The sequence below is a fragment of the Eublepharis macularius genome, chromosome 16 (assembly GCF_028583425.1).
Source record: "Eublepharis macularius isolate TG4126 chromosome 16, MPM_Emac_v1.0, whole genome shotgun sequence".
NCBI classification, from domain to species: Eukaryota; Metazoa; Chordata; class Lepidosauria; order Squamata; family Eublepharidae; genus Eublepharis; species Eublepharis macularius.
In genome coordinates, this window is record NC_072805.1 from 44,373,776 (window position 1) to 44,398,399 (window position 24,624).

The 24,624-nt window shown below is 48.5% G+C and overlaps 1 protein-coding gene across 1 annotated transcript in view; it reads left to right on the forward strand.

Annotated features, from left to right (window-relative positions):
• ATP2C2 (ATPase secretory pathway Ca2+ transporting 2) overlaps positions 1-24,624 on the forward strand; it is a 51,874-nt gene that overhangs the window by 15,484 nt on the left and 11,766 nt on the right. Inside the window, exons 7-18 of the mRNA XM_055000239.1 lie at positions 2,228-2,336; positions 2,834-2,983; positions 10,221-10,289; positions 10,797-10,872; positions 11,443-11,509; positions 16,030-16,154; positions 17,763-17,860; positions 18,819-18,920; positions 21,362-21,451; positions 21,979-22,080; positions 23,248-23,407; positions 24,091-24,261. Of these exons, the coding sequence (XP_054856214.1) occupies positions 2,228-2,336; positions 2,834-2,983; positions 10,221-10,289; positions 10,797-10,872; positions 11,443-11,509; positions 16,030-16,154; positions 17,763-17,860; positions 18,819-18,920; positions 21,362-21,451; positions 21,979-22,080; positions 23,248-23,407; positions 24,091-24,261 (1,319 nt within the window). The remainder of the gene's footprint in view (positions 1-2,227; positions 2,337-2,833; positions 2,984-10,220; positions 10,290-10,796; positions 10,873-11,442; positions 11,510-16,029; positions 16,155-17,762; positions 17,861-18,818; positions 18,921-21,361; positions 21,452-21,978; positions 22,081-23,247; positions 23,408-24,090; positions 24,262-24,624) is intronic.

The following is a 24,624-nucleotide window of genomic DNA, read 5'->3' on the forward strand; positions in this document are numbered from 1 at the left end:
GGGAGATTGCAGAAAGTAATTTACGGGAAAAATAAGCTCCCATCTATCTCCTGTTTAAAAAGCTATCCTATGCGGTGTACTGGCCCCCTCTTCCAATTTTTACAAGGTTTAGGGCTGGGAAGAAAGGAAACTAGTCTAGAAGAGGTGTCTCCCCTCCCCCCCCCCCCCGGTGTTTACATGCATGCATTTTGCAAGAATCCCCTCCAATAGATGGAAATGGCCATCAACTATTTGTTAGCAGCTTTGAGCCAAACACGCTGGGGGGGGGGGGCTGTTCATAGCTGTTGAGAAATTCTCTTTGTAAAGTCTGCTTGCCTAATATAAACTTTCTTTCCAACTGTGAACCACAACCCATATTAGCATGTTGGCTCTTTGCGCTTTATCTTTCTGACCCAACTGAGGTGTGTTTAAAAGATCAGTTCTCTGGGATTAGCTCCCATTTCCTTCTTGACTATCGGGTGAAAATCTGCTTTTTAAAAGGCCAGTGCAAATACTTGCTGCCTTATGTGCTTATCATTCTGTCCAATTCAAAGGCAACTTGTTTGTCTTTCAAGGTCAAAGAACGCTCTGATAGCTTCCACCCCCACCCGCCCGCCCTCCTTGTTCCTTCAAGTGAGTTTCACATCCAGACACACCTTCTAGACAGAAAGACAATCTGTTTAGAGGAGCCACATTTCAAATTGCCAAATATAATTTAATGGCTCCCAATGGTTGCCAAAAGCTTGATTCTACTAAATATGCACATAGACTGGCTTTCGAACGAGTGCTCGAAGTTCAAGCCAGCATAAAAATTCCTGCTCAATGGCAGCTTGCTAGCTAAAGGTGCTTTAGGAGGGAAACCTAAACCCACCACCCTTCCACCTGTTCCCGACTTGGATTTAGATCAGAGAACATAATCTCTTATCAAATGCTCGGTTGAAACTAATATGCTCAATTAGATCTTTAATATTTATGAATGTCTCCCTGAAGTAATTTCAGCTAGAAGATTCTCAACAATAGTTTTCCCTCAAATGTACTGTGTGTTATGTTTCCATCTGTAGTGGTAGAACTAAATTTGAGTCCAGTAGAACCTTAAAGGCCAATAGCATTTTCTAGGGTATTAAGCTTTGGTGGAACAAAGATGGTTTTGTCAAGTATCGGATGAAGTGAGCTTTAATTCAGAAAAGCTTTTCCCCTGGAAAATTTTGTAGGTCTTTAAAGTGATACTAGATGTGAATTTTATTCTGTTCAAAATTTCAGGCCATCAATATGTTTGTAGGTCATCAGCATTTTGCTTTTTTAAAGATGTTGACCTATCACCTGGACATTGTTGGCAAGCAAGAGATTCAGATTTGGCATCCTAAAAACCTTGTGGAAAAGTGGCTTTCCCACTTTTTGGTCCCCCCCCCTCCACACAATACCGTCTATAGTTATATTCTCTGAAAATTGTTTTGGACTAGAGATGGGCATGAACCAGAAAAAAACAAACCATGAGGTTTGTGGTTCGTCGTGTTTCATGAACCACGAACCACACACCACGAACTTTCATGAACCTGCCCAGTTTGCAAACCAATTCGTTTGGTTCATGAAAACGTCATTTCCAGGTCAGCAAATTGTCACTTATGGGTCAGCAGATGGTCACTTCAGGGTCAGCAGAAGGTCTGCAGAAAGCCCAGCTCCCATTGCCTAGGAAACTGATTGATCAGTGCCAGGCTGTCTGCAGTGACGAAACAAAAAACGAACCAAACAAACTGGCCTAAAGTTCATGGTAGATTGTCAGACATTAGCTCTGACGAACTGCTGATTCATGAACCTCGAACTAGCCCGTTTCGTGCCACACTTTTGTTCGTATTTCGGTTCATGCCCATCTCTATTCTGGACTATTTCCTCAGTTCCTATCATTGTACAAATGCTGTGCTAGAATTTTGCACTCGCTGCATTGTAAAAGTTGCCATAGGATGTTTAAAATAACACATCTTTCCAGCCCAGGTGATACTAGATCATAGCTCTGGGCTTTATTGATTCCACCATCTTTCTTCCTTTTTGAAGAGGAGAGGTGACAGAGGATACAACAAATGAAATGTCTATGTACCATCAAAAAGTTTTATCAACTCCTTTTACAATTCTGATTTACTCCTTAGATTGTCTACTTCTTCTTCTTCCTCCTCCTCCTATTATTATTATTATTATTATTATTATTATTATTATTATTATTATTATTATTATTATTATTTCTATGAAAATACAGTGTGAGGGAAGGAAAACTGCAACATCTTTTTGCTCGAGAACTTGTTCCTGGGGACGTTGTGTACCTTTCCATGGGAGACCGAGTTCCAGCAGACATACGACTCACAGAGGTAAGGGACGCATGTTGTCCGGGTTTGTGTTTGTATTCAGTATATGCATGCGATAGGACATTAACGATAGGACATGTTGGAGGTCTTTCATTCATAGGGTCGCTATAGGTTGGTGGTGACTTGACAGCACGTAACACACACATATGCATGCTCACCCTGCGCAAGTGTGTGATTTGATATATGGTTCAAAATTCAGTATTGAAAGATTCTCAAGCTTCTAGCTGTTATTGGATTTCTGCTGGTTTTAAATCTTTGCAAATGTGCATATATATAACTATTACATGTTTATTTAAATTTCTTTGATACTGACTATCCTGACTCACACTGTGTAATCCGCCTTGTGTCTCAGTGAGAAAAGCGGTCTATAAAAACATAAACAAATAAATGGTTCACCATGCAACAAAGAGGGAACTGTTCTTCCAGGATCCAAGGCCTCCTTGAGTGTGAGGAACTGGTTTTCACAGTTCTGTGAATCCTGGCATTTTTTGTTTCACCAGGTTACAGACCTCTTAGTGGATGAGTCCAGTTTCACGGGGGAGGCCGAGCCTTGCAGTAAGAACAACTGCATCATATCAGAAGCCGGAGACCTGACGACGCTCGGTAATGTTGCTTTCATGGGAACTCTCATCAGATATGGCAAGGCAAAGGTGAGTTGTAAGGAACCCGCTTCTACCAGCCAAGAGAAGCCCATTAGAAAGGAAGATTCTTCTCCATGTCTGCACTAGCAGCAGTCTCAGATTTGGGGCTGACTTGCTTTCTATTCTTGACTTAGTTAAATATTCATATTCTGCCTTTCACACCATTCAGGGAGGCTCAGGGCAGCTTACAAAACAACATGTGCCAAAATAAGCACCAAAGTATTTAAGAACAAGACAATATAACAATAGCCATTGTCCTAAAGTTCCCTAAACTAGCTGTAAAACAGAAATTTCAGCCTCGCTTCAAGTACTTCCCAAATCAGTCTGTACTGTGGTGTTTGCAAACTCTTGCCAAAGTAGGCACTGCCATAAATTTCTCTGCGAGGTTGTTCCCTATCTCCAAAATGCTCATGATTGGGCAGTAGCTGATCTGATGTTCTTCTGCATTGAAGCAGCCAGGAGAAACTGCTGGGAGAACCAAAGCTGGTGCCCAGATTCTTACTGGGAGAAATGGTCTCCATCCAAGTGCATTTTCACAATGGATTGCAAAGTACCTTATTTCACATTCAGCCAATACAGAAATTAGGGATACCATGTCAAAAATGTTCAATAGGTGCTTGACAGCTGTGATCACCTGAGAACCAAATATCTGGTGTCTTCACCTGTCCACTATCCAGCTATTTAAAAGGCTTTGCAGATGTGCACATGCAAAATACGCTAGATAACAGCGAATTAAATAAACATCAGCTTCATTTAAAATAGTGCTTCTTTATAATTGCTAGGTGACTGATTTTGTTGACAGTTCATTTATGTGACTGGCTGCCACCCAGAATGTAGCAATGTTAAGCCTTTAGAAAAAGGAGAAACTATACTCTCACCAGGCTGTGTGAGAATTCACATGCATCATGTCAGGGCTTGCCGCTGCTGCCGCTGGGCGTGGCCCTGGGCGGTCTGCTCCTGACGTCACAGGGGGGCCAGGGATTCTGCAGGACCCTGCTCTGTGGAAGGAGGGGCGGTATACCTCACCCAGACTCCCTCTCAGTCCACTCGCTGGCCTGCTCAACCTGGCCTGCTTACCCTCTGCGTCCTCCTTCATCTCCTCCTTCCAGGACTCTCCTCCAAGCCTCCACCCTTGCATCTTACTGCTCTCACTCCACATCATCACCCCTCACTCACACCCACCACCACAGGGCTCTTCCCAGCCAGCTTTTATAGGGCTTCCTTCTACTGCCCCACCCCTCTTCCAGCCTGGCCTTGGGCTGCACCAAGCAGTTGCAGCTGGGGTAGCTGATCTGGCCCCACTGACCAGCACCAGCTGTGCCTTGTTCTCTGGCTGCCCAGCCTCCCTGCCTTGGCTGATTGCTGAAGGCCTGTCCAGCTGCAGTCCCCTGGCTAGCAGCTCGGCCTCCCTGGCTGAGCTGATGGCTGAAGGTGGGTCCAGCTGCGGCTCCTTGGCTGGTTGCCCAGGGCTTCCTGCAGAGTGCCTCCAATAGCTCCACCTGGAGTGGCTTGGCTTTTGGCAACCCCTGGGCCAGGCTACTATTTTCTAGCTGGGGCGTGGCTTTGGGTTGTTGGGGCTGCTGCTGCTTCTCCTCCTCAGGTAAGGTCTTTGGGTGGGTGACTGCTGGGCTCCCAATCCCTCTGCCCTTGCCCCCTTCTGCCTTGCCTAGCCCCCTTTCCCTCCCTAGGGGAGTGGGACTCGCTGGCCTCTCTCTGTCTCCCCCTGCCTCCTGAGGCCCTGGGCTTTTGCCCCTTGCCCCTGGCACCGGCAGGTTCTGGCTCCATTTGCCTGTGGGAGGGGTTGACCTGCTGTCAGCTGGCTGACCAGTTGACCTGCTGTCTGCTGGCTGCCCCCTCTGTTTGCCTGTCAGCCCGGCTGACCTGCTGTTCCCTCCTACCAAGTCTGGGGGCTGGGACTCAGACCCCGGACACCCCCCCCCACTTAGCTTTGAGTTGTGGGGGTCAGGGTCAGACTCAAACATGCGGGACATGAAGTCCGCATCCACATGCTGCGCCCCCTTGCGGTACTTGATGGTGAACCGGAAGGGGAGGAGGGAGAGGTACCACCGCAGCACACGGGGGTTGTGTGCCTTCATGCGGTGGAGCCATTGCAGGGGTGCATGGTCCGTTAGTAGGACAAAGGGATTGTTGGCCAGGTAGTATTGCAGGGCCCCCACTGCCCACTTGACCGCTAGGGCCTCCCGCTCCACTGTTGCATAGCGCCTCTCTGCGGGCTGCAGCTTCCGACTCAGGAAGAGGATGGGGACGTCGGTTCCGTCACGTTCCTGAGTCAGGACTGCCCCAAGGCCGGTGTCAGAAGCGTCTGTGGCCAGCGTAAAGGGTTGGTCAAAGTCCGGGTTCCACAGGGCTGTGGTATTAGAGAGGGCTGACTGCAGGTCCTTGAAAGCTGCTTCTAGTGCTGGGGTCCACCGGACTTGGTTGGGCAGCCCCTTCTTTAAGCAGTCTGTCAGGGGGGCGGCTCGGGAGGCAAAGTGGGGGATGAACCGCCCGTAATACCCCAGTAGTCCCAGGAAACGTCGGACCTGCTTCTTGGTCCGGGGCTGGGGGGCATCAGCTATCGAGGCCACCTTGTCTGGTGGTGGGCGAACTCGGCCTCCCCCGACCACAAAGCCCAGGTACTGGAGTTCCTGGAACCCCAGGTGGCTCTTCTTTGGGTTAGCCCGTAGTCCGGCTCGCTGGAGGGCCCCCATGACAGCTTCCAAGTGTTGGAGGTGGGTGGGCCAGTCTGGGCTGAAGATGATGATGTCATCTATGTACGCCATTGCATACGCCCGGCACTCTCCCAGCACTTGGTCCACCAGCCGCTGAAACGTGGCAGCTGCCCCGTGTAGACCAAACGGCATCTTCTTGAACTGGAAGAGGCCTCGTGGGGTGGCAAAGGCTGTCTTCTCCCGGTCCGCTGGCCGCACGGGCACTTGCCAGTAGCCCTTCGTCAAGTCTAGGGCCGACAGGTAGCGGGCGGACCCTAGGTGGTCTACCAACACATCTGCTCGGGGCATGGGGTATGCATCGAACTGGGCCACCTTATTCAGTTCACGATAGTCGATGCAAAATCGGGTGGTCCCATCTGGCTTGGGCACCAAGACTATCGGGCTCCTCCAAGCGCTTCGCGAGGGCTCGATTACCCCAAGCCTGAGCATCTCGTCGGTCTCCTTCTCCACTGCCTCCCACCGCTTCCTGGGGATGGGGCGCCAGGTAGCCCGGGCTGTCTGCCCCGGGTCTGTTGGAATGGCATGTTGGATCAGGCTCGTGCTGCCCGGCCTGCGGGAGAAGACCCCGGGAATCCGAGCCCAGAGGTCTTGTAGCTGGGCCTTCTGAGCTGGGTCGAGCTGAGGGTCCACCTTGGGCTCCTCGAACTCCGGGGCATCAGTGGTCCAAGGCAGCACACTGTCAGGGAGCTCTAGCGGGTCCTCAGCCACGCCGCACTCCTCTTTTGGGCGCTCGTGCCACAGCTTTAGGAGGTTCACATGCAGGGTCTTCCGCCGACGCCGGCCAACCCCACACTGGACTTCGTAGGTGGTGGGGCCCAGCACCCTTCGAATCTGGTAGGGACCCCTCCATGGGTCCCCTTCCTCTCTTGGGAACACCGAGTGATGCACGAGGACCTTCTCTCCGGCCTGGAAAGTCCTCATCCGTGCACCCCGGTCATAGGCGGCCTTTTGCTTTGACTGGGTGCGAGTCAGTCTGCGATTTGCCTCCGCTTGGGACTGTTGCACCCGGTCACGGAGCCGGCTCACATACTCCTGTATGGGGGGTGCGGGGCTGCTGGCCCGGGGCCCCCAGCGTTCCATCAGCCGGGAGAGCATCCCCCTTGGCTTGCGCCCATATAGCAGCTCGAATGGGCTGAAGCCGGTGGAGGCCTGCGTGGTCTCCCGGAGGGCAAACATGAGCGGGTCAATGTACAAGTCCCACTGGTGAGGCTTGTCCCGCGTCATCTTCTTCAGGGCCTCCTTGACGGTCTGGTTCAGCCGCTCTGCCAACCCGTCTGTTTGAGGGTGGTAAGCCGAGGTGAACACCTGCCGGATCCCCAAATTCCGGCAGAGCTGGCGCATGGCTGTGGCACGGAACGGGCCCCCCCGATCCGTCAAAATTTCGTCTGGCAGCCCCACCATCGCGAAAAACTTGGACAGGGCCCGTACCATCCCTGGGGTCTGCATGGTCTTCAGCGGGATGACCTCGGGGAACCGCGTGGCATAGTCCACAATCACCAGGGCAAAGCGATGGCCCCGGGGTGTGCGTGGCAGCGGTCCGATGAAGTCCATTGCGATGCGTTGGAAGGGCGTCTCCATGACGGGCAGCGGGGAGAGGGGGGCCTTCGGCGGGCGGCGGGCTGCCACCCGCTGGCAGGTGGGACACGAGCGGCAGTGGGCCTTCACGTCTGCATTCACGGAGGGCCAGAAGAATTGCTCAAGAACCTTCCTCAGGGTCTTGTGGTGCCCCAGGTGCCCAGCCCAAGCGTGCTCATGGGCCGTGCGGAGGACTTCTGCCCGATAGGCTGCTGGCACGAGTAGTTGGCGGACCTCCCCCTGGCCATTTGGGGCACGAGCTAGGCGGACCCAAACCCCTCCTTGCTTCTCGATGCGAGGGAGCCGTTGGGACCTCCGTTCATCCCGCACTTGCTCCTCCTCACGAGCGGCTGTCTCTCGCAAGCGCTGCAAGGACTCATCTGCCCCTTGAGCCTCACGGAATGGGTGGTCTGCCAGGGTTCCAACTGCGTCTCCAGTCCGTGGTTCTGCCCCTGGTCTGGTGGAGGGACCCTCTCCCGGGTCGTTGGCCTCCTCCACTTGCAGAGCGGTGGCAACTTGTGGGTCTGTCAATTCCCCTGCCGCCTTCAGCCGAGACCCGGCGATCTCTGGGGTGTCTCTTCCCAATTTCTCCGCTGCCTGCTGGAGGAGCCTGAAGAACCCCGGGGCATCTCTTCCCAGCAGTATTGGTACAGGTAGGTGAGCTAACTGGGCAACTTCCATTTGGTGGTGGACCCCTAGGTACTCTATTGTGATTAGGGCCGTAGGGTACGGCTGGGTGCGGCCCATCACATCTGTCACCGGGATCCAGCGGTGCACTGGGGTGGCAGCTGGGAGGAGCTGGGGCCGAATTGCTGAGACTGCACTCCCAGAGTCCAACAGGGCTTGTAGGATCAGCCGGCCTATCTTCACGGTGGCGCATAGACTCTGCACCTGCTTGCCAGGCGGTGGGTTATTTTCCCAAACGAGGGCGCAAACCCTTGGCAAGGCCTCAGTGAGCGCGCCAGCTTGCATCTGCAGCTCCGCTGTCTGTGCTAGTTCCACTGGAGCGGCTGGGTAGGCTGCCTCCAGCTTTCCCCACATCCTATCCTGGCGTTCCTCCAGCCACGGTCCGAGCTCCGCTGGGGCGGCAGCCTTGGGAGGCCGCCCCTTGACTGGCGCCTGCGTCGGAACGTCTCTCCCTGTACGGGCCACCAACTTGTCAGGGCTTGCCGCTGCTGCCGCTGGGCGTGGCCCTGGGCGGTCTGCTCCTGACGTCACAGGGGGGCCAGGGATTCTGCAGGACCCTGCTCTGTGGAAGGAGGGGCGGTATACCTCACCCAGACTCCCTCTCAGTCCACTCGCTGGCCTGCTCAACCTGGCCTGCTTACCCTCTGCGTCCTCCTTCATCTCCTCCTTCCAGGACTCTCCTCCAAGCCTCCACCCTTGCATCTTACTGCTCTCACTCCACATCATCACTCCTCACTCACACCCACCACCACAGGGCTCTTCCCAGCCAGCTTTTATAGGGCTTCCTTCTACTGCCCCACCCCTCTTCCAGCCTGGCCTTGGGCTGCACCAAGCAGTTGCAGTTGGGGTAGCTGATCTGGCCCCACTGACCAGCACCAGCTGTGCCTTGTTCTCTGGCTGCCCAGCCTCCCTGCCTTGGCTGATTGCTGAAGGCCTGTCCAGCTGCAGTCCCCTGGCTAGCAGCTCGGCCTCCCTGGCTGAGCTGATGGCTGAAGGTGGGTCCAGCTGCGGCTCCTTGGCTGGTTGCCCAGGGCTTCCTGCAGAGTGCCTCCAATAGCTCCACCTGGAGTGGCTTGGCTTTTGGCAACCCCTGGGCCAGGCTACTATTTTCTAGCTGGGGCGTGGCTTTGGGTTGTTGGGGCTGCTGCTGCTTCTCCTCCTCAGGTAAGGTCTTTGGGTGGGTGACTGCTGGGCTCCCAATCCCTCTGCCCTTGCCCCCTTCTGCCTTGCCTAGCCCCCTTTCCCTCCCTAGGGGAGTGGGACTCGCTGGCCTCTCTCTGTCTCCCCCTGCCTCCTGAGGCCCTGGGCTTTTGCCCCTTGCCCCTGGCACCGGCAGGTTCTGGCTCCATTTGCCTGTGGGAGGGGTTGACCTGCTGTCAGCTGGCTGACCAGTTGACCTGCTGTCTGCTGGCTGCCCCCTCTGTTTGCCTGTCAGCCCGGCTGACCTGCTGTTCCCTCCTACCAAGTCTGGGGGCTGGGACTCAGACCCCGGACACATCAAACACTGCTAATTGTACTATATGTACAATCCTGTTTGAATACGGGAAAAGCAATCCAAATGAACTGGCTCAAACTGTCCATGAACAGGTGAACTGCTCAAAGAAAAATTGGCTCCCTGAGCTGACTGTGAGCAAAACCAGTGAGCGTCCCTATCAGAAATAAAGCACAAAGCAGTTAAGACTACAAGAATCAGCAGAATATCTTCCTCATAAGAAGCAGCATCCATTAAAAGCTTGTACAAACAAAACAGCTTTGACCTGGCACCTCAAACAGTGAGAAGTGTAACCAGGTGCACATGTTTGGAGAGGGTGTTTCAAATTTACAGAGCTTCTATAAAAAGAGCCATGATTCAGGGCAGTTTCTTGGCCTCCTTCCCATATTCTTCTTCCTGGTTTGCTGCATTAGTGTTTGGCAGTATTCCCAGTGTAAAAAGGCACCCAAAGTAGCCACTCTCAGAGCACTGTCACTCTGCATGACTCACTGTTCTGGACTTCTCCCAGAGAAATCAGAAATCATACTCGTGCAGAGACAGAGAGCAAGCTCCACTCAGAATGAGAAGTGCTGAAAATTAAAACCAAAAGTATGTGTTTTGGCTTTAAAAAGTAAAACTTTCTGCCTACAAAAGTGATAGCTATCTCCAGTTTTAATTCACATAAAACGTGTTGTCTTGGGGATCAAAAGTTAAGAAAACATCGCCGTTATCTAAACAATAAAGCCTCTTTGACATCTGTATTCTTCTGTCCTCTTTTCAGGGCGTCGTCATTGGGACAGGTGAAAACTCCCAGTTTGGAGAAGTGTTCAAAATGATGCAAGAGGAAGAGGTAAGGACTGTTGGTATCCTTGTGAGGCATGTGTAGTCTTGAAGGATTTTAAGCAAAGGCCGTTTCCACACGGCTCCCCACTGCTCGTAACAACCCGGAAGATCGCGCAAAAAACTCGGAAGATTGCGTTTTCTTGCGCAAGATTTGCGCGACGTCACGTGAGGTCGCGCAAATCTCACACGAGAAAACGCGATCTTCCGAGTTTTTTGCACGATCTTCCGGGTTGTTACGAGCAGCGGGGGGCCGTGTGGAAACAGCCGAAGTTTCCTGTGGGAGACTTTTTAAATTTTGTATTTATTTGTGGAAGATTTCATTACAAAGCCTTGCATGAATGTTCTGAGCAGTTCATTGAACTGTTACAACCTCGTTTGCAAATCGCTGTGGCAATGGCCTTCACCTCTTCTCTTAGCTCCTTTTGGTCTTGTGTAACACCCACAGGATCAAGCTTTGTTTCTGCATTAAAAGTTTTTTCCCTCCCTCTTCCCTCCTCTGGATTATCGCATCAAGACACCGAAGACTCCTCTGCAGAAAAACATGGATAAACTGGGAAAGCAGCTCACACTGGTTTCCTTTGGCATCATTGGTGAGTCCCACTAAACACCGAACCAAATGTTTGAATTATATGCTCCTCTTAGCCAATGGAGACCCATCCCTGGGAAGTGGCTGCAGCTCAATGATAAAGGAACTGCTTTGCACGCAGCCCATCCCAAATTAATTCCTTGGCATTTCCAGTTGAAAGATGAGGTAGTAGGTGACATGACCTCTTAGGGTTGCCAACTCCAGGCTGGGAAACTCCTGGAGATTTGGAGGTGCATCCTGGGGATGACAGAGTCTGGGGTGGAGAGGGACCTGAGCAGGGTCCAAAGCATCCATTTTCTCCAGGGCAACTTCTGTCTGTAGTCTGGAGATTGGCTGTAATTCCAGGAGATCTCCAGGCCCCACCTGGAGATTGGCAACCCCAGGACAACATACACATTCTGACAAAGTAGGATTAACATAGCTAAGATATTAGCACCATTAGTGAGTGAGAACACAACCTTGAAGCACAACCTTGAAATTGATCCCTTTCTTCAACTCAAGAAACAGCTGGGTGTTTCTTTGGATCCTGTCCTGTACTGACTTAACCCGACGGGCTTTTTCATTGTCTTTCCAGGTTTACTCATGCTGATCGGTTGGCTGCAAGGGAAACGTCTCCTAGCCATGTTCACAATTGGAGTCAGGTGAGGGCTGGAAATACATCTTTAAAATATATAGAGAGATACATATTGTTGATGGTGGTTGGGTGAAAACAGATATACTTCCTCTAAACAGATTGCACATGGAATAATCATCTAGTTCATGCAGTCCAGTATTTTGCAAATGAAAAATGGGGACACACAATGCTCGGGGACCAAGGGTCTCTGCTCAAGTCATCCCTTGCTCTACACACTCACTGGCTCGGTTCAGGCATCACACGAGATTGTGGTTTATTTTAAATGATGGCTACCTGAGTGAAACCAGGATTGAACTCACAGCTGATTGCTCAAATCCCGGTTTGTCTCGACAAATGCTCTGCCACTGCCTCCCCCCTCCAGGCAGAGGGCCAGAGACCCCAAGGCTGTGGTCAGAAACTGCTTTTGAAAAGACTCTCCATTTCAAAATTATTTATATTTATCATTGATTATATTAGTGTCCTTTTCTTCCTCCAATGAGCTCAAGGGGGCTTACATGGTACTTCTCCCCTCCATTGACAATCCTGTGAGAGACAACATTTTGGTCCAGGCAGGGGTCATTTCATAGAAAAAGAGCTGGAGGAACTCATTAGCATAACTCATTAGCATAACTCATTAGCATATGCCACACCCACTTGATATCGCCTGGAGTGCCATTGGCAAAACTGATTTGCATATGCCACACCCCCTGACATCACCTATCCTGGCTGTTTTGGACCCAATCCTGGCTGTTCAGTGCCGAAATTGGGCCCAAAATGGCAAAAAGGGGCTGAAAATGGCCGAAAAGGGGCCCAAAATGGCCCGGATTGGGCCGCTGCTGAGCAAGAGAGTGATCAACCACCCGTCAGAGGCCTGATCTGGACCATTTTGGCCCCAATCCAGGCCAAAACGGGCCCAAAATGGCTGAGAGTCAGGTGGGCAGGGCCACCTGTCATGTGACCTCTTTGGAGAACTGCCAGAACTGCGTTCCTGTGCATTCCCCCTTGAAATGAGCCCTGGGTCCAGAACAAATGGCAAGCAGTCCCCCAAAAAGTTTCCCCTGCAGCATGGAAGTCGGGAGAGATACACAATGCCAAACGCCCACAAGGGTAGATGGGAACTGATCCTGCAGGTATCAATCAACTTTGCGCTTGTTGGCCTATAGCCAGGGTCATACCGACCTTGACGGAATGTGTAGCCATTGGGAAAACCAGCTGAAAATCACTGATGCATTTGCAGAAAGTATTTATTGTTTGGGCAGTAATTGTTTCAATACTGTGCCTTGGTGAGCCTGGCTTATTTCAGTTGGGAGCAGGGAAGACGAGGTTAGGATGCAACGGGGGCTTTGTCAAAGGAGCAGATTCTCCTACCAGGAAGCAATCTTCGGAAGCAACGTGGTTTGCAGAGTTAAATCCTTCCACCCCTCCATGGTTTCACCGAACAGCCCCAAGTATTTCCCCCTTTTATTACTTCCAGAAGAGGGGGAGGGGAGCTGTTTTTACCCATCTTTCTTTCTTTGCTAATAGCAGCTTAAGGGGAGTTGTCGGTTTCAATAAAGGTAACCAGGGCTTTTTTTCAGCAGGAATGTGGTGGAACGGAGTTCTGGCACTGCTTAAAAATGGTCACATGGCCGGTGGCCCTGCCCCCTGATCTCTAGACAGAGAAGAGTTTAGATTGCCCTCCGTGCCAGCGGCGCAGAGGGCAATCTAAACTCCCCTCTGTCTGGCAATCAGGGGCGGGGCCACCAGCCATGTGACCATTTTTGCCGAGGGCAATTTAAACTTTAAAAAACTCCTTGTTCCAGCTGACCCAAAGTGACGTCATTGTGACGTCCTGAGTTCCATCACCTCTTTTCCCAGAAAAAAAGGCCTGAAGGTAACTATACATGGATGGGAAAAGACCCTCCCATCCATGTGCACTTCTTTCAGAACTGAGGCTGTGCACAGCTGTATCTTATTTTTAATACTGCTTGGAAGAACTGATCACAGATCTCTGGGTGTCTTGTCTAGCTTGAGTCTCAGAACCAAGCTACAAGTGACGAATGACACAGGCTGGACACTTCTCAGCTTCCCTCAAGTTTTGATGGGAAATGTAGGCAGCTTGGTGGACTGTTGGACAAGTGACAGTTGAAAAGTCCATTGGACAACAGTCGGAGAGCCAAGCTGCAAGACCAGGATGCCTACATTTCCCATCAAAACTTAAGGGAAGCTGACAGGTGTCCAACCTGTGTCATTCGTCACTTGTCGTTTGGCCCTCAGCTGCTAGAGTGTTTGTTCCTCAGACTTTCACTGCCTCCTTATAGACAAAAAGAGTTAAATCTTTGGGGGAAAGAGGGATAATGCATTTATAGTGAAATCCTAAGCAACGGACTTAGACTGGAGTAACTTTGCTTAGGATTTCATTGAAAGTCTTTTGCACACTAAGGCTCCACTGAATGCACAGCCCTGACCATTATACTGAAATATATTTTGCACTCCTGCTTAGATAGGGTCACTCATTTATTTTTCTAGTGTGATTTTTAGCAAAAGAACAAACACCCTCTTTGTCCCTGAAATAGTGCAAGGCAGGTAAAATGAATCTTGCCTACCAGAGGGGGCAGAGCCGTCAACAGTGGGTGATAGCAGAAGGGGTTCTCGGCTGGTGGTCCTTGGAAGGTGGTGTTGAAAGAGTGTCACCATTCTCATCTTTGGAAGACGGGATGGTGTGCTTTGGAACTGGGATCTTGATGAGAGTTGCCAACTTGGGGTTGGGAAATTCCTGGAGATTTGGAGGTGAAGAGGGTAGAGGGTAGAGTGACCTCAACAGGGTTTGATGCCATATCCAGAGCAGCCATCATCTCTAGGGGAACTGATCTCTGTAGTCTAGCTATCAGGTGTCATTCTGGAAGATCTTCAGGCCCCCCTGGAGACTGACTCACTTTCCGATATCTCAGCTTTGACACTCAAGCCTTCAAAATCACTAGACTTCATGAGGTGCATCAATACAAAGGGTGGGTCAAAATATCTGCAGAGTTCCTTGATGCATTACCAGGCACGTGCCCAGTGGAATTCTAAACTTAGACAGGCAGATCCTACTTGGACCAACTTTGCAAACATTCCCCTACACAAGTGCTAACCTATTGCGTCAGGGTGCAATGATTTCTCCCATTTGAAGAACTCCCCGTGATGGTTTGTCAGGAAGAGTCTATGCCCTTCCTCCCTCTATACTTGTCAGAAACCATTTGTTTTCTGTGCAAATATTACCCTTGTCAGTTATCGTCTCTCCCCAGCACTGGAAGACTGGCCCAGCTTTTATATGACATGGAATTGTCCCCCAGCCCTCTTATTAAACACAATAAACTGGCTTTTCGTGCAATATTTTGAAATGGGATCCCATGGCATCAAGGAACTGTGCTGCTTATACAGGTCCCTCATCTCTGCCCCCCCAAAAAAATCAAACACTGAACTGAGCAAACCTAGGTATTTCTGTCTCAGGGTCCCTATAAATAGACAGTTAATGGAGACTGAGAGCCAAGCTACAAGTGACGCCTGACACAGGTTGGACACTTGCCAGCTTCCCCCAAGTTTTGATGGGAAATGTAGGCAGCTTGGCGGAATGTTGGACAAGTGACAGTTGAAAAGCCCATTGGACAGCAGTCGGAGAGCCAAGCTGCAAGACCAGGATGCCTCCATTTCCCCTCAAAACTTGAGGGAAGCTGACAAGTGTCCAACCTGTGTCAGGTGTCACTTGTAGCTTGGCTCTGAGAAAGGAAACAAATGGGTATTCCAGAACTTGAATAGAAAACAAATGTGGTTACAGGAGATTCGGGATAGACTGGGTTGAAATGGAAGAATCAAGAAGTGGAATTTACAGAACATGGAGTAACCCGGGGTGCTTTTTCCTCATACTTGTCTCCTACCCAATAAGACCCAGAACCCACCTCCCTTGCCCAGATGGCACCATGGGACCCACTGAGTTATAAGCATGTGACAAGAAGTCACAAGACAAGGAGCCATGTGATAAAAGAGGAGGAGCTAGATTTGTGACCTCACTGGTAGAGAGAGGGAGTGCCATGCCGAAAGCATGCATGGGGCATTGGAGAGGGCGCAAAGAGAGGGAGTATCAGAAAACAACCCCCCCACTCCCCATGTTAGTTCATTTTTATCCCAGCCTTTCTTCAAGGAGCTTAGAGCAGCATATTCCATCTCCCTAGTTTGTCTTCACAACAATCCTGTAAGGTAGCTTGTGCCTAGAGAGACAGACTGTTGTGAGCTTTACAGCTGAGCAGGAATTTGAACTCAAGTCTTGCTGGTCTACCACTCCATTAATTTCAGCAGCTCTCAGCCGTAAAAAAGGGGTATTGCTAAACCTGGATGGTGTTCAAAAATTTTCCAATGGAAAGCCCATGTCTGCGGGGCTTAAGTGAAAATAAAACCATAGAACTGACTTTGAACAAAATGCATTCAGGGTCAGGGTGATGGTGTAAGATGATACTTGGATATACTTCCTTACAGGAGTTAGGTAACGGTGATGGTATATAACACCGGTGGTAAATGATTATCTGTGTGCAGCTTGGCGGTGGCTGCCATCCCAGAGGGACTCCCCATTGTGGTCACAGTGACGCTAGTATTGGGTGTCTTGCGGATGGCCAAGAAACGCGTCATCGTGAAGAAGTTGCCGATTGTCGAGACTCTCGGTAAGGCGGATGACTGTCAGGCGTGAGAAAGCATGTGGGGTGGATTGGCCTAAAACTGAATTCATTCCTGTTATGGGCTGATTGGCGCATCAATTGTTTGCACGCACTAGTTTGCCATTTCAAATGATCCCATGTGATTGTCTCAGTGCAGAAGCGTTTCATAAGAAACTGTAACTTTCCTTAGATCAACGAGAAGAACCCTAGTTTTTTAATAGCCACTGTTCACAGATTCAGCCCCCCGACATGTGACTTGAATAACAGATAACTGGACATGCCTTGTTTGTTTGTTTTTTTAAAAAATCTAGCTTGTAAATTGTACTCAGCCAAAATTTCACATTTATGTAAACTGAAATTTTGAAATCTTGAAGTTGCTGTTTAAAAATTGCTTTTAGAGGAACTTTTGAATAGTCCATCTTAAGGCTTGCCAAATAAATGCTTAGGCAATTCACACAACGGATAGGTTTTCTAAAAAAAGAAATACTATTCAATAAATGGTGTTAAATGCTGTTTAAAAATCATATTAGAAGTGTGGAAATGGAAATTTATGCAAGCAGTTTGTGTTACAAGCATGTTTTGAAATGCATCTTGCCTATGGGTTCAGTAAAGGAATAGTTCCACTGAGGGCGTTTTTGTGGGGGAAAGAGGTGGTGGAACTCAGTGGTGGAACTCAAGACCGCACAATGATGGCACTTTGGGTCAGCTGGAACAAGGGGGGAGTTTTTTAAAGTTTAAATCGCCATCAGCGAAAATGGTCACATGGCCGGTGGCCCCACCCCCTGATCTCCAGACAGAGGGGAGTTTAGATTGCCCTCTGCGCCAGGGCGAGGAGGGAAATCTAAACTCCTCTCTGTCTGGAGATCAGGGGGTGGGGCCACCAGCCATGTGACCATTTTCAAGAGGGGCCGGAACTCTGTTCCACTGCTTTCCAGCTGAAAAAAAGCCCTGGTTCCACTCATCTTGGCAGGATTCAGGCCTAAGCTGTAGTAGTGCATCCCATTCTGGGCACTGCATTTTAAGAAGGATACCAACAAATTGGAATACAGCACTGCACCACAGAGATCTTCTTTCATTTTATGCAGGGCAGTAGATTCAGAGCCAAAGATGGGAGCACTCAGGGAGAAAATTCTGACTGTGGCGCCCAGTCAAAGACTCCACAAGTAGGGGTGCCAGGTGGTAGCTGGAGATCTCCTGGAATTACAGCCGATCTCCAGGCAATGGAGATCAGTTCCCCTGGAGAAAATGGCAGCTTTAGAGCGTGGACTGTCTGGGATTATACCCTGCTGAAGTCCCTCCCCAAGCTCCACCCCCCAAATCTCCAGGAATCTCCCAACCTGGAGCTCGCAACCCAGTCTATAAGCAGACTTTGGACCATCTATTTTCCTGCTTCATTTGGTTTTATTCTGGCTACTGCACGTTCATTCCAAGTTGAGGTGGTTGCACGGAGAATGACTGGGTCTTATTGGGCCTTGTTCCACATACACACAAGGTACAGTCTTCCTGGGACAGTAGAACTTCAGAGTAATGTCAAGGGGGGAGAGGAAGGTGAAGAAGACTGCATGTTTGAATGCTTGCCTGTGCTGGTCCTGACACAGCCGTCTTCCTTCTCAGGTTGCTGTACTGTCATCTGCTCTGATAAGACGGGGACTCTGACGGCCAACGAGATGACAGTAACTCAGCTTGTGACCTCGGACGGATTCAAGGCTGAGGTGTGGCCCGAGAATTACAGCTTTGCAGAAATACCATTTTTAAACAAACTGGATCCTGACAAGCTATTCAATGTCATCGTGTCCTTATCTGATCTCTCTTTTTTATTAGTTTTTTTTAAAAACATACATATTTTCTTGTAAAACCGTAAGTTCTATATCTGATGGACTATAAATTAGCTTTTTTAAAATAGTATCTCCTCTGATCTGGATAGCCCAGGTGAGCCTAAACTCATCAGATATCAGAAGCTAAGCAGGGTCGGCCTTAGCTAGTAATTGGATGGGAGACCTCCAGAGAAGACCAGGGCTGCAGAAGCAAGCAATGGCAAACCACCTTTGTTAGTCTCTTGCCATGAAAACCTCTCCAGGGGCCTCCATAAGTTAGCTGACTTGAGGGCACCTCACACCCGCACAAGTAATATCTAGCCAGAGATGGCTCCAAAAGGGCCACAAATGCTCCTCACCAATTTTCCCTGCCAGTTCTTCACTCTCCCAATATTCAGTCCTGGAATATTAATGCCTTGTAATATGGATTAACATCTCTATTTGCCTTCATTCTATGAAGTATGAGTTTGATCCAAACCATGGGTTGCATCCAAAAGAGTTATTTTATGAGCAGAAGACCCCTTCTATCTGTAGAAGAATATCTTTAATAAGAAATCTATCTGTAAGTTGAAAAGTATTTGGGGATCCAATTCCATGGTTTAGATTCAACGTTGTGTTTTTTTAACATATATTTCAAAATCCTTCCTCACTTACTGATCTCCACCAGTCCTTCATTGCTCCCAAACTAGTTTTTTTTAGGTTCCTTTTCCAGCTATAACTACCAAGATTTCTGCCAACTTTGACCTCTATGCTCAATGAGACGAGATCCCTCTGCTAAACATACCATTGTTGTTACAATGTACAAAGAGATAGCTAGCCATAAAATGGGATCCTTCATGGAATTATGTTTTCCTAGGTTACTGGTGTTGGATACAACGGAGAGGGAAGCGTATACCTTCTGCCATCCAAAGAAGTCATCAAAGAATTTTCAAATATCTCTGTGGGAAAACTAGTGGAGGTAAGTTATTTGGTTCAGGTACTACTGAAAAAAGTTACGAAATTATGGTAACATCTAAGAGGGAACATACAACATTACTTTCTGAGTTGTTTTGCTGGTTTAAAACAAATGTGCTTTTTCAATTTCTGAGATAATCTCTAAACTATTACTCTAGCCTCCCTTCCCAGTTCCACAAGCTCTTCAGAATGGTGCAGTACAAAATGCATCTGTGGGAGTGTCTATTGGCTACTATATGTAACGTTACCAACCCAACTTCTATCAGTACCTGAAACAGATGTGGAACTGTTTTTAAAAGTTTATGGGTTTTTTACAGATGAAATATGAAAACATATACATGTCCCCATATATGTGTGTCTCTTTAAAATTACTAAGTGTGGAGAGTTCATCCGATTCATAGGAGGAGGGGCTAGATTGGGGGTTGTTCCAGTGGCGTAGCATGGGTTACGAGTGCCCAGGGCAACTCCCGGCAGGAGGTGGTACCTGTGGCACCATGCACGCACTCCTGGGCCTGGCATGATAACATCACTTCCCGGAAGTGATGGCATCTCACAGGGCGTGGCCACCCCCATGAGCACTCCCCTGATTTGGGGCCGCTCACCTCCTCACCACAGCTGCTCACTGAAGCCACCGCTGCTGCCCATTTGGTGCGCTCCTCAGCCAGCAGCCATGGAGGGCCAGCTTGGCACCCAGCAAGCTGGCCACCCCATCGGCGCAGCAGGCAGCCAGGGCAGTGCAGGTGGCCTCCTGGCTCCCACAGACGTGTCGCAGGCTCTTCTTGGTGGCCAGCACCCCCTAATAATTTTGCGCCCGGGGCGGCTACCCCTCTGCCCCCCCCCATGCTATACCACTGGGCTGTTCTAGTTTTCAATCTCCTGCTGTTCGTTCATAATATACCTTGTAATGCTGGACATGAGTTGATTCACCCTACAGGTAAACACTTTTTTCTATTTAAAACGTGTGTCACTTTTCTCCTGATAAATGGGATGCAACGTGGTTTTCATCATCCTCTGATGTAGGCTGAGTGCAAATTCATGCAAACTCAACTGAAATTTCTCTCCAGAGATTTTTATTTTTTAAAAAAAAATCTATTTGTGAAAAACAACAACAACAACAAAAAGAAACAAACAGAAACAAAAACAATGCTGGCAAATCTATACATAAGCTTCTATAAAAGATTTCCGAATATCTAAAAACAAGTCCATACACAATTGCCGTCTACAAGGAATACATTCCAATGTTTCTCTCCCAGGATGGCAACCAGGGCAGCCCCTGGGGAAAAGGTGAGACATAAAAGCTGTAAATAAGAATAAGATGATGATGATGATGATGATAGAGTGCTCTGCTCATTTAAGAATGGATTGCTGCCAAACGTGGAGGAAAAGCAAGGAAGAAAGCATGCAAGAGAAAGTATTGCTACCGCTTCTCAACGAATTTCTCATTTGATCAACATTTGGCGCTTCAAGTAATTTTTTAAAAAGGATTCACGGAGGTGCAACGTTCAAACAGTAGGCATTGGCTCAGTTTAGACATATCATGAAAACACAATGCATTGTAAATATGGTTAGAGCGCAAAACCAGAATTCAGCCCACAGACAATTATTCAAATCCTCTTTGAGCCAAACTACAAGTGACGCCTGACACAGGTTGGACACTGGTCAGCTTCCCTCAAGTTTTGATGGGAAATGTAAGCGTCCTGGTCTTGCAGCTTGGCTCTTCATTTAATTGAAGTTTACAGAGCGGCAGTCTATGGGAGAGAGAACATGCGGTCGGGAGGGGAGTGCAGGCGTCGAGCTCTCGCTGGGCGCCCCCCTTCCCCTCCGCTGTGTGTGTGTGTGTGTGGTGGGGGGTTCTGTAAACTTCAGTTAAATGGAGAGCCAAGCTGTAAGACCAGGATGCCTACATTTCCCATCAAAACTTGAGGGAAGCTGACAAGTGTCCAACCTGTGTCAGGCGTCACTTGTAGCTTGGCTCTGAGTCTTGACAAATGCGGGTTTTATAGTCCTCATTCTGTAGCAAGGCAGTCAATGACAGGGACTAAGCCAGACCATCATATGCATGAAGCCGTAGCTCTTGATCTGCAGTAAAATAGTAGGATTTGAGTCCAGGAGCACCTTAAAGACCAACAAGATTTCCAGGCTGTAAGTTTTCAAGACTCGTGTCTGAAGAAGGGAGCTCTTACTCTCAAAAGCTTAATCTTCTTGATCTCTAAGATGCTGCCATAGTTAAGACAATCACTCTAACAACTGTTAAATAAACCATGTTATTTTTGTAATGTCTGAACCGAGCCTCTAGACTTCCGCAGTTTCCATCTGTAAGGTCATGACTGAGCTTGTTTTGGACCAAACAAGCTTTCTAAACCCCTCCTTTAAGGTACAGTATTTCATGCATTCGCCTTTTCCAACTCCCATAACGACTAACATGTATAAATGAATCTCTTTTAGGCTGGCTGTGTTGCCAATAATGCCATTATTAGAAAGACGACTGTGATGGGTCAGCCAACCGAAGGTGCCCTGGTAGCTCTTGCCATGAAGGTAGGGTGGTGGTGGCAACTCTCCTGCTCATTGGTTTAAGATTTAATCAGGTTGTGTTTAATTTGCAAAACAATCGCTTGCTTTCTACAACTGCCAAGAATGAGAGAGAATTTACAGGACATCTGATCTGGTAATTGATCAAAAAGAGAATTAAGGGAGAATCGTGGTGACCTCCATATTATAAACGTGTCAGCTGGAGAACAAGCTGACCTGGAGAACTTGGCTGGGTCCCCTAGAATTACTTTAGATTTCTCTGAGGACTCGCATGAAACCAGAAGAATTTTTGATATTTTCTCCCTTCTAACATCATATATTTTGAAAATGTTTCTTTTTGAAATTGGCCCGCTAATACTTAGCATTGGCTTCAAAGCCTCCTTAAAAGTCATGTTTGAAAAGCATAATGGAAAATGTTCAAAAAAGCAAAGTGGAGCATCGGAAATGCATCCGGATTTTGAATTTTTAGTTTTCTGAGCTACTGCAGAAACACATTAAAAAGGGCTCGTTTTTTGTTATTTTACTCCTTGCAGATGGAGCTAAGCAATGTAAAAGATATTTACGTGAAAAAGAAGGAGATTCCGTTTAGCTCAGAGCAGAAGTGGATGGCTGTCAAATGTGCCCTGAAAAATCAGGTACGAGATGTGAACTTGTCTACTTTACTTGTCCTAACTACCCAACCGTGAAAATGTCGATATTTATTTTCCTTGGAAACAGCGTCTTATTGAAGGAATTTATTTACTAATTATATACATGCCTCTCCTAGTCCAGACCAGATACCCTGTGTGTAGCAGAGGAAGACTAGCACTGGGAAGACCTCTGATCAAATCCTCAGTGACCTACATTGGTTACCTTCGACCTCTCACTCTCTCTCAGCCTAATATATCTCACAGGCATGTTGTGTGTGTGTTATGTGCCATCAAGTCGCCTCAGATCTATGGCGACCCCATGAATGAAAGACCTCCAAAACATCCTATCATAGACTTGTTCAGATCCTGCAAACTGGAGGACTTGGCTTCCTTTATTGAATCAAGCCATCTCCTTTTAGGTCTTCCTCTTTTCCTACTGCCTTCCACTTTTCCCAGCATTACTGACTTTACCAGAGAATCTTGTCTTCTCATGATGTGACCAAAGTACAATAGCCTCCATTTTGTCATTTTAGCTTCTAGGGGGAATTCAAGCTCGATTTAATCTAGAACCCACCTATTTGTTTTTTTGGCCGTCTATGGTGTCTGCAAAACTCTCCTCCAGCACCACATTTCAAATGAATCAATTTTCTTCTGCTCAGCTTTCTTCACCGTTCGACCTTCACATCCACACATAGTAATGGGGAATACCATCATTTGGATTATCTTGATCTTGGTCCCCAGAGAGACATCCTTATCGAGGATAAAATGAAGGGACAACTGAGCCATAAACCATGGGATTACGCTATTGCTTGTTGATGAGCTAACTTGTTTTGTTTGCAGGAAGGATTGTTTTTTATCATAAGTGAGAATTCAAACATGGTACCCTCCATCTACAGCCTGAAACGGGAGCATTCCTCCTTAAATCTCATGCTGTGTGTATGTATGGATCTTCAGAGAACAAATTCAACTGTCGCCTATGCATTTCCCCTGCGTTAAATTTTCCGTCCGCTGCGTTTCTATTGCTCAGAGTTTCTATTGATACGCTGCTCTGTAAAGTGCTAGTTCATTGATGGAGACACAGAAATAATACCGGCAGAAACCAAATAATGCCATCCTTCATTTTTCAATTGACTCAGTGCTCCCAATGTTCCTATTTGCATCCTTATCTTACAGGAGGAGGCGGAAGAAGTTTACTTTATGAAGGGGGCCTTCGAAGAAGTCATGCAGCATTGCACCCTATTCAACAGTGGCGGCATCTCGCTGCCTCTGACACCACAACAGAAAGCTGTCTATGTTCAAGAGGAGAAGCGCATGGGGTCCCTTGGCCTCCGAGGTCAGTGTATGGTTGCATCTCCTTGAAGCCTGATCCAGATTTGAGTCCCCTGCAGGGCAATAATCTGAGCAGCCTTGCGAGCCGACTCCAGGTTTCATGCACGCACTGCAACCCTCGATACCAGGCAGCGGTGTGAACGTTTCAGAAGCACAGGGGCCCATGGGGTCCATGCAGCTCCAATCCACCTGCATTTTCAGGGGGGAGGAGTTGAGCATAGGCAGATCCCCTTCTTGCTGCACCCCCCACCTACCCCCTCATATATGAACGACCATGCATGGTTAAGCCGCACCTCCACCTCCATCAGATGCTATATGGTTTTTATATGGTGAGCAGGTGTTTGATTAGAAGGCTGTGTTAAATTATTGTGATATTATCTCTGTATATTTTATTTATTGTTGTGAGCTGCCCTGAGCCCGCTTGCGGGGAGGGCAGGATATAGACGATGATGATGATGATGATGATGATGATGATGATGATGATGATGATGATGATGATGATGATGATGATGATGATGATGATGATAGAAACCTGTGGTAAGCAAACCTCACATGAGTTTATACATTTTGGGGAGGCAGCAGTAGCAACCGATTCAGCCTGCCGCTCATAAGCCACTGCCTAGCTAGAATTTTTGTGAGTGGTCACATAAAATAAATCTGCCGTCTTCTCTGCTTTTCTCTTGCCAGTGCTTGCATTGGCTTCAGGTCCAGAGCTCGGGCGACTAACGTTTTTAGGGCTAGTAGGAATCATTGATCCCCCAAGGAACGGAGTGAAGGAAGCTGTTCAAATCCTGATCGAGTCCGGTGTCTCAGTGAAAATGATAACGGGAGATGCTTTGGAAACAGCTTGGGCTATTGGTGAGCAAACAGACCCTTCTCCCAACAGTACGAGCCGCAGTATTTCGAGGCTGCTAGTTAATGCGCTACACTGCAGCAAGCGTGACAGTGAATCTCTTGTCTGTTCTTTTCCCTTACTGCTGAACGTTTTTGCATCTCAGAGAGCTCTTTCAGGTGTTTGGAATTCCTAAGGACACACTGTTAGGTCTCAAAATAAGGGACACATTGAGAGGCCGTAAGAAATCGGCATTAGCAGCACTTTATCTCAATACACCAGGCTTGTAAATGTACCGCTTGTGGCAATGACAGCTCCTCTCTTCCTGAAAATGAACACTACATTTTAACACTAAATGAGGACCACGGCAGCTTTGCTCATCTGAACAG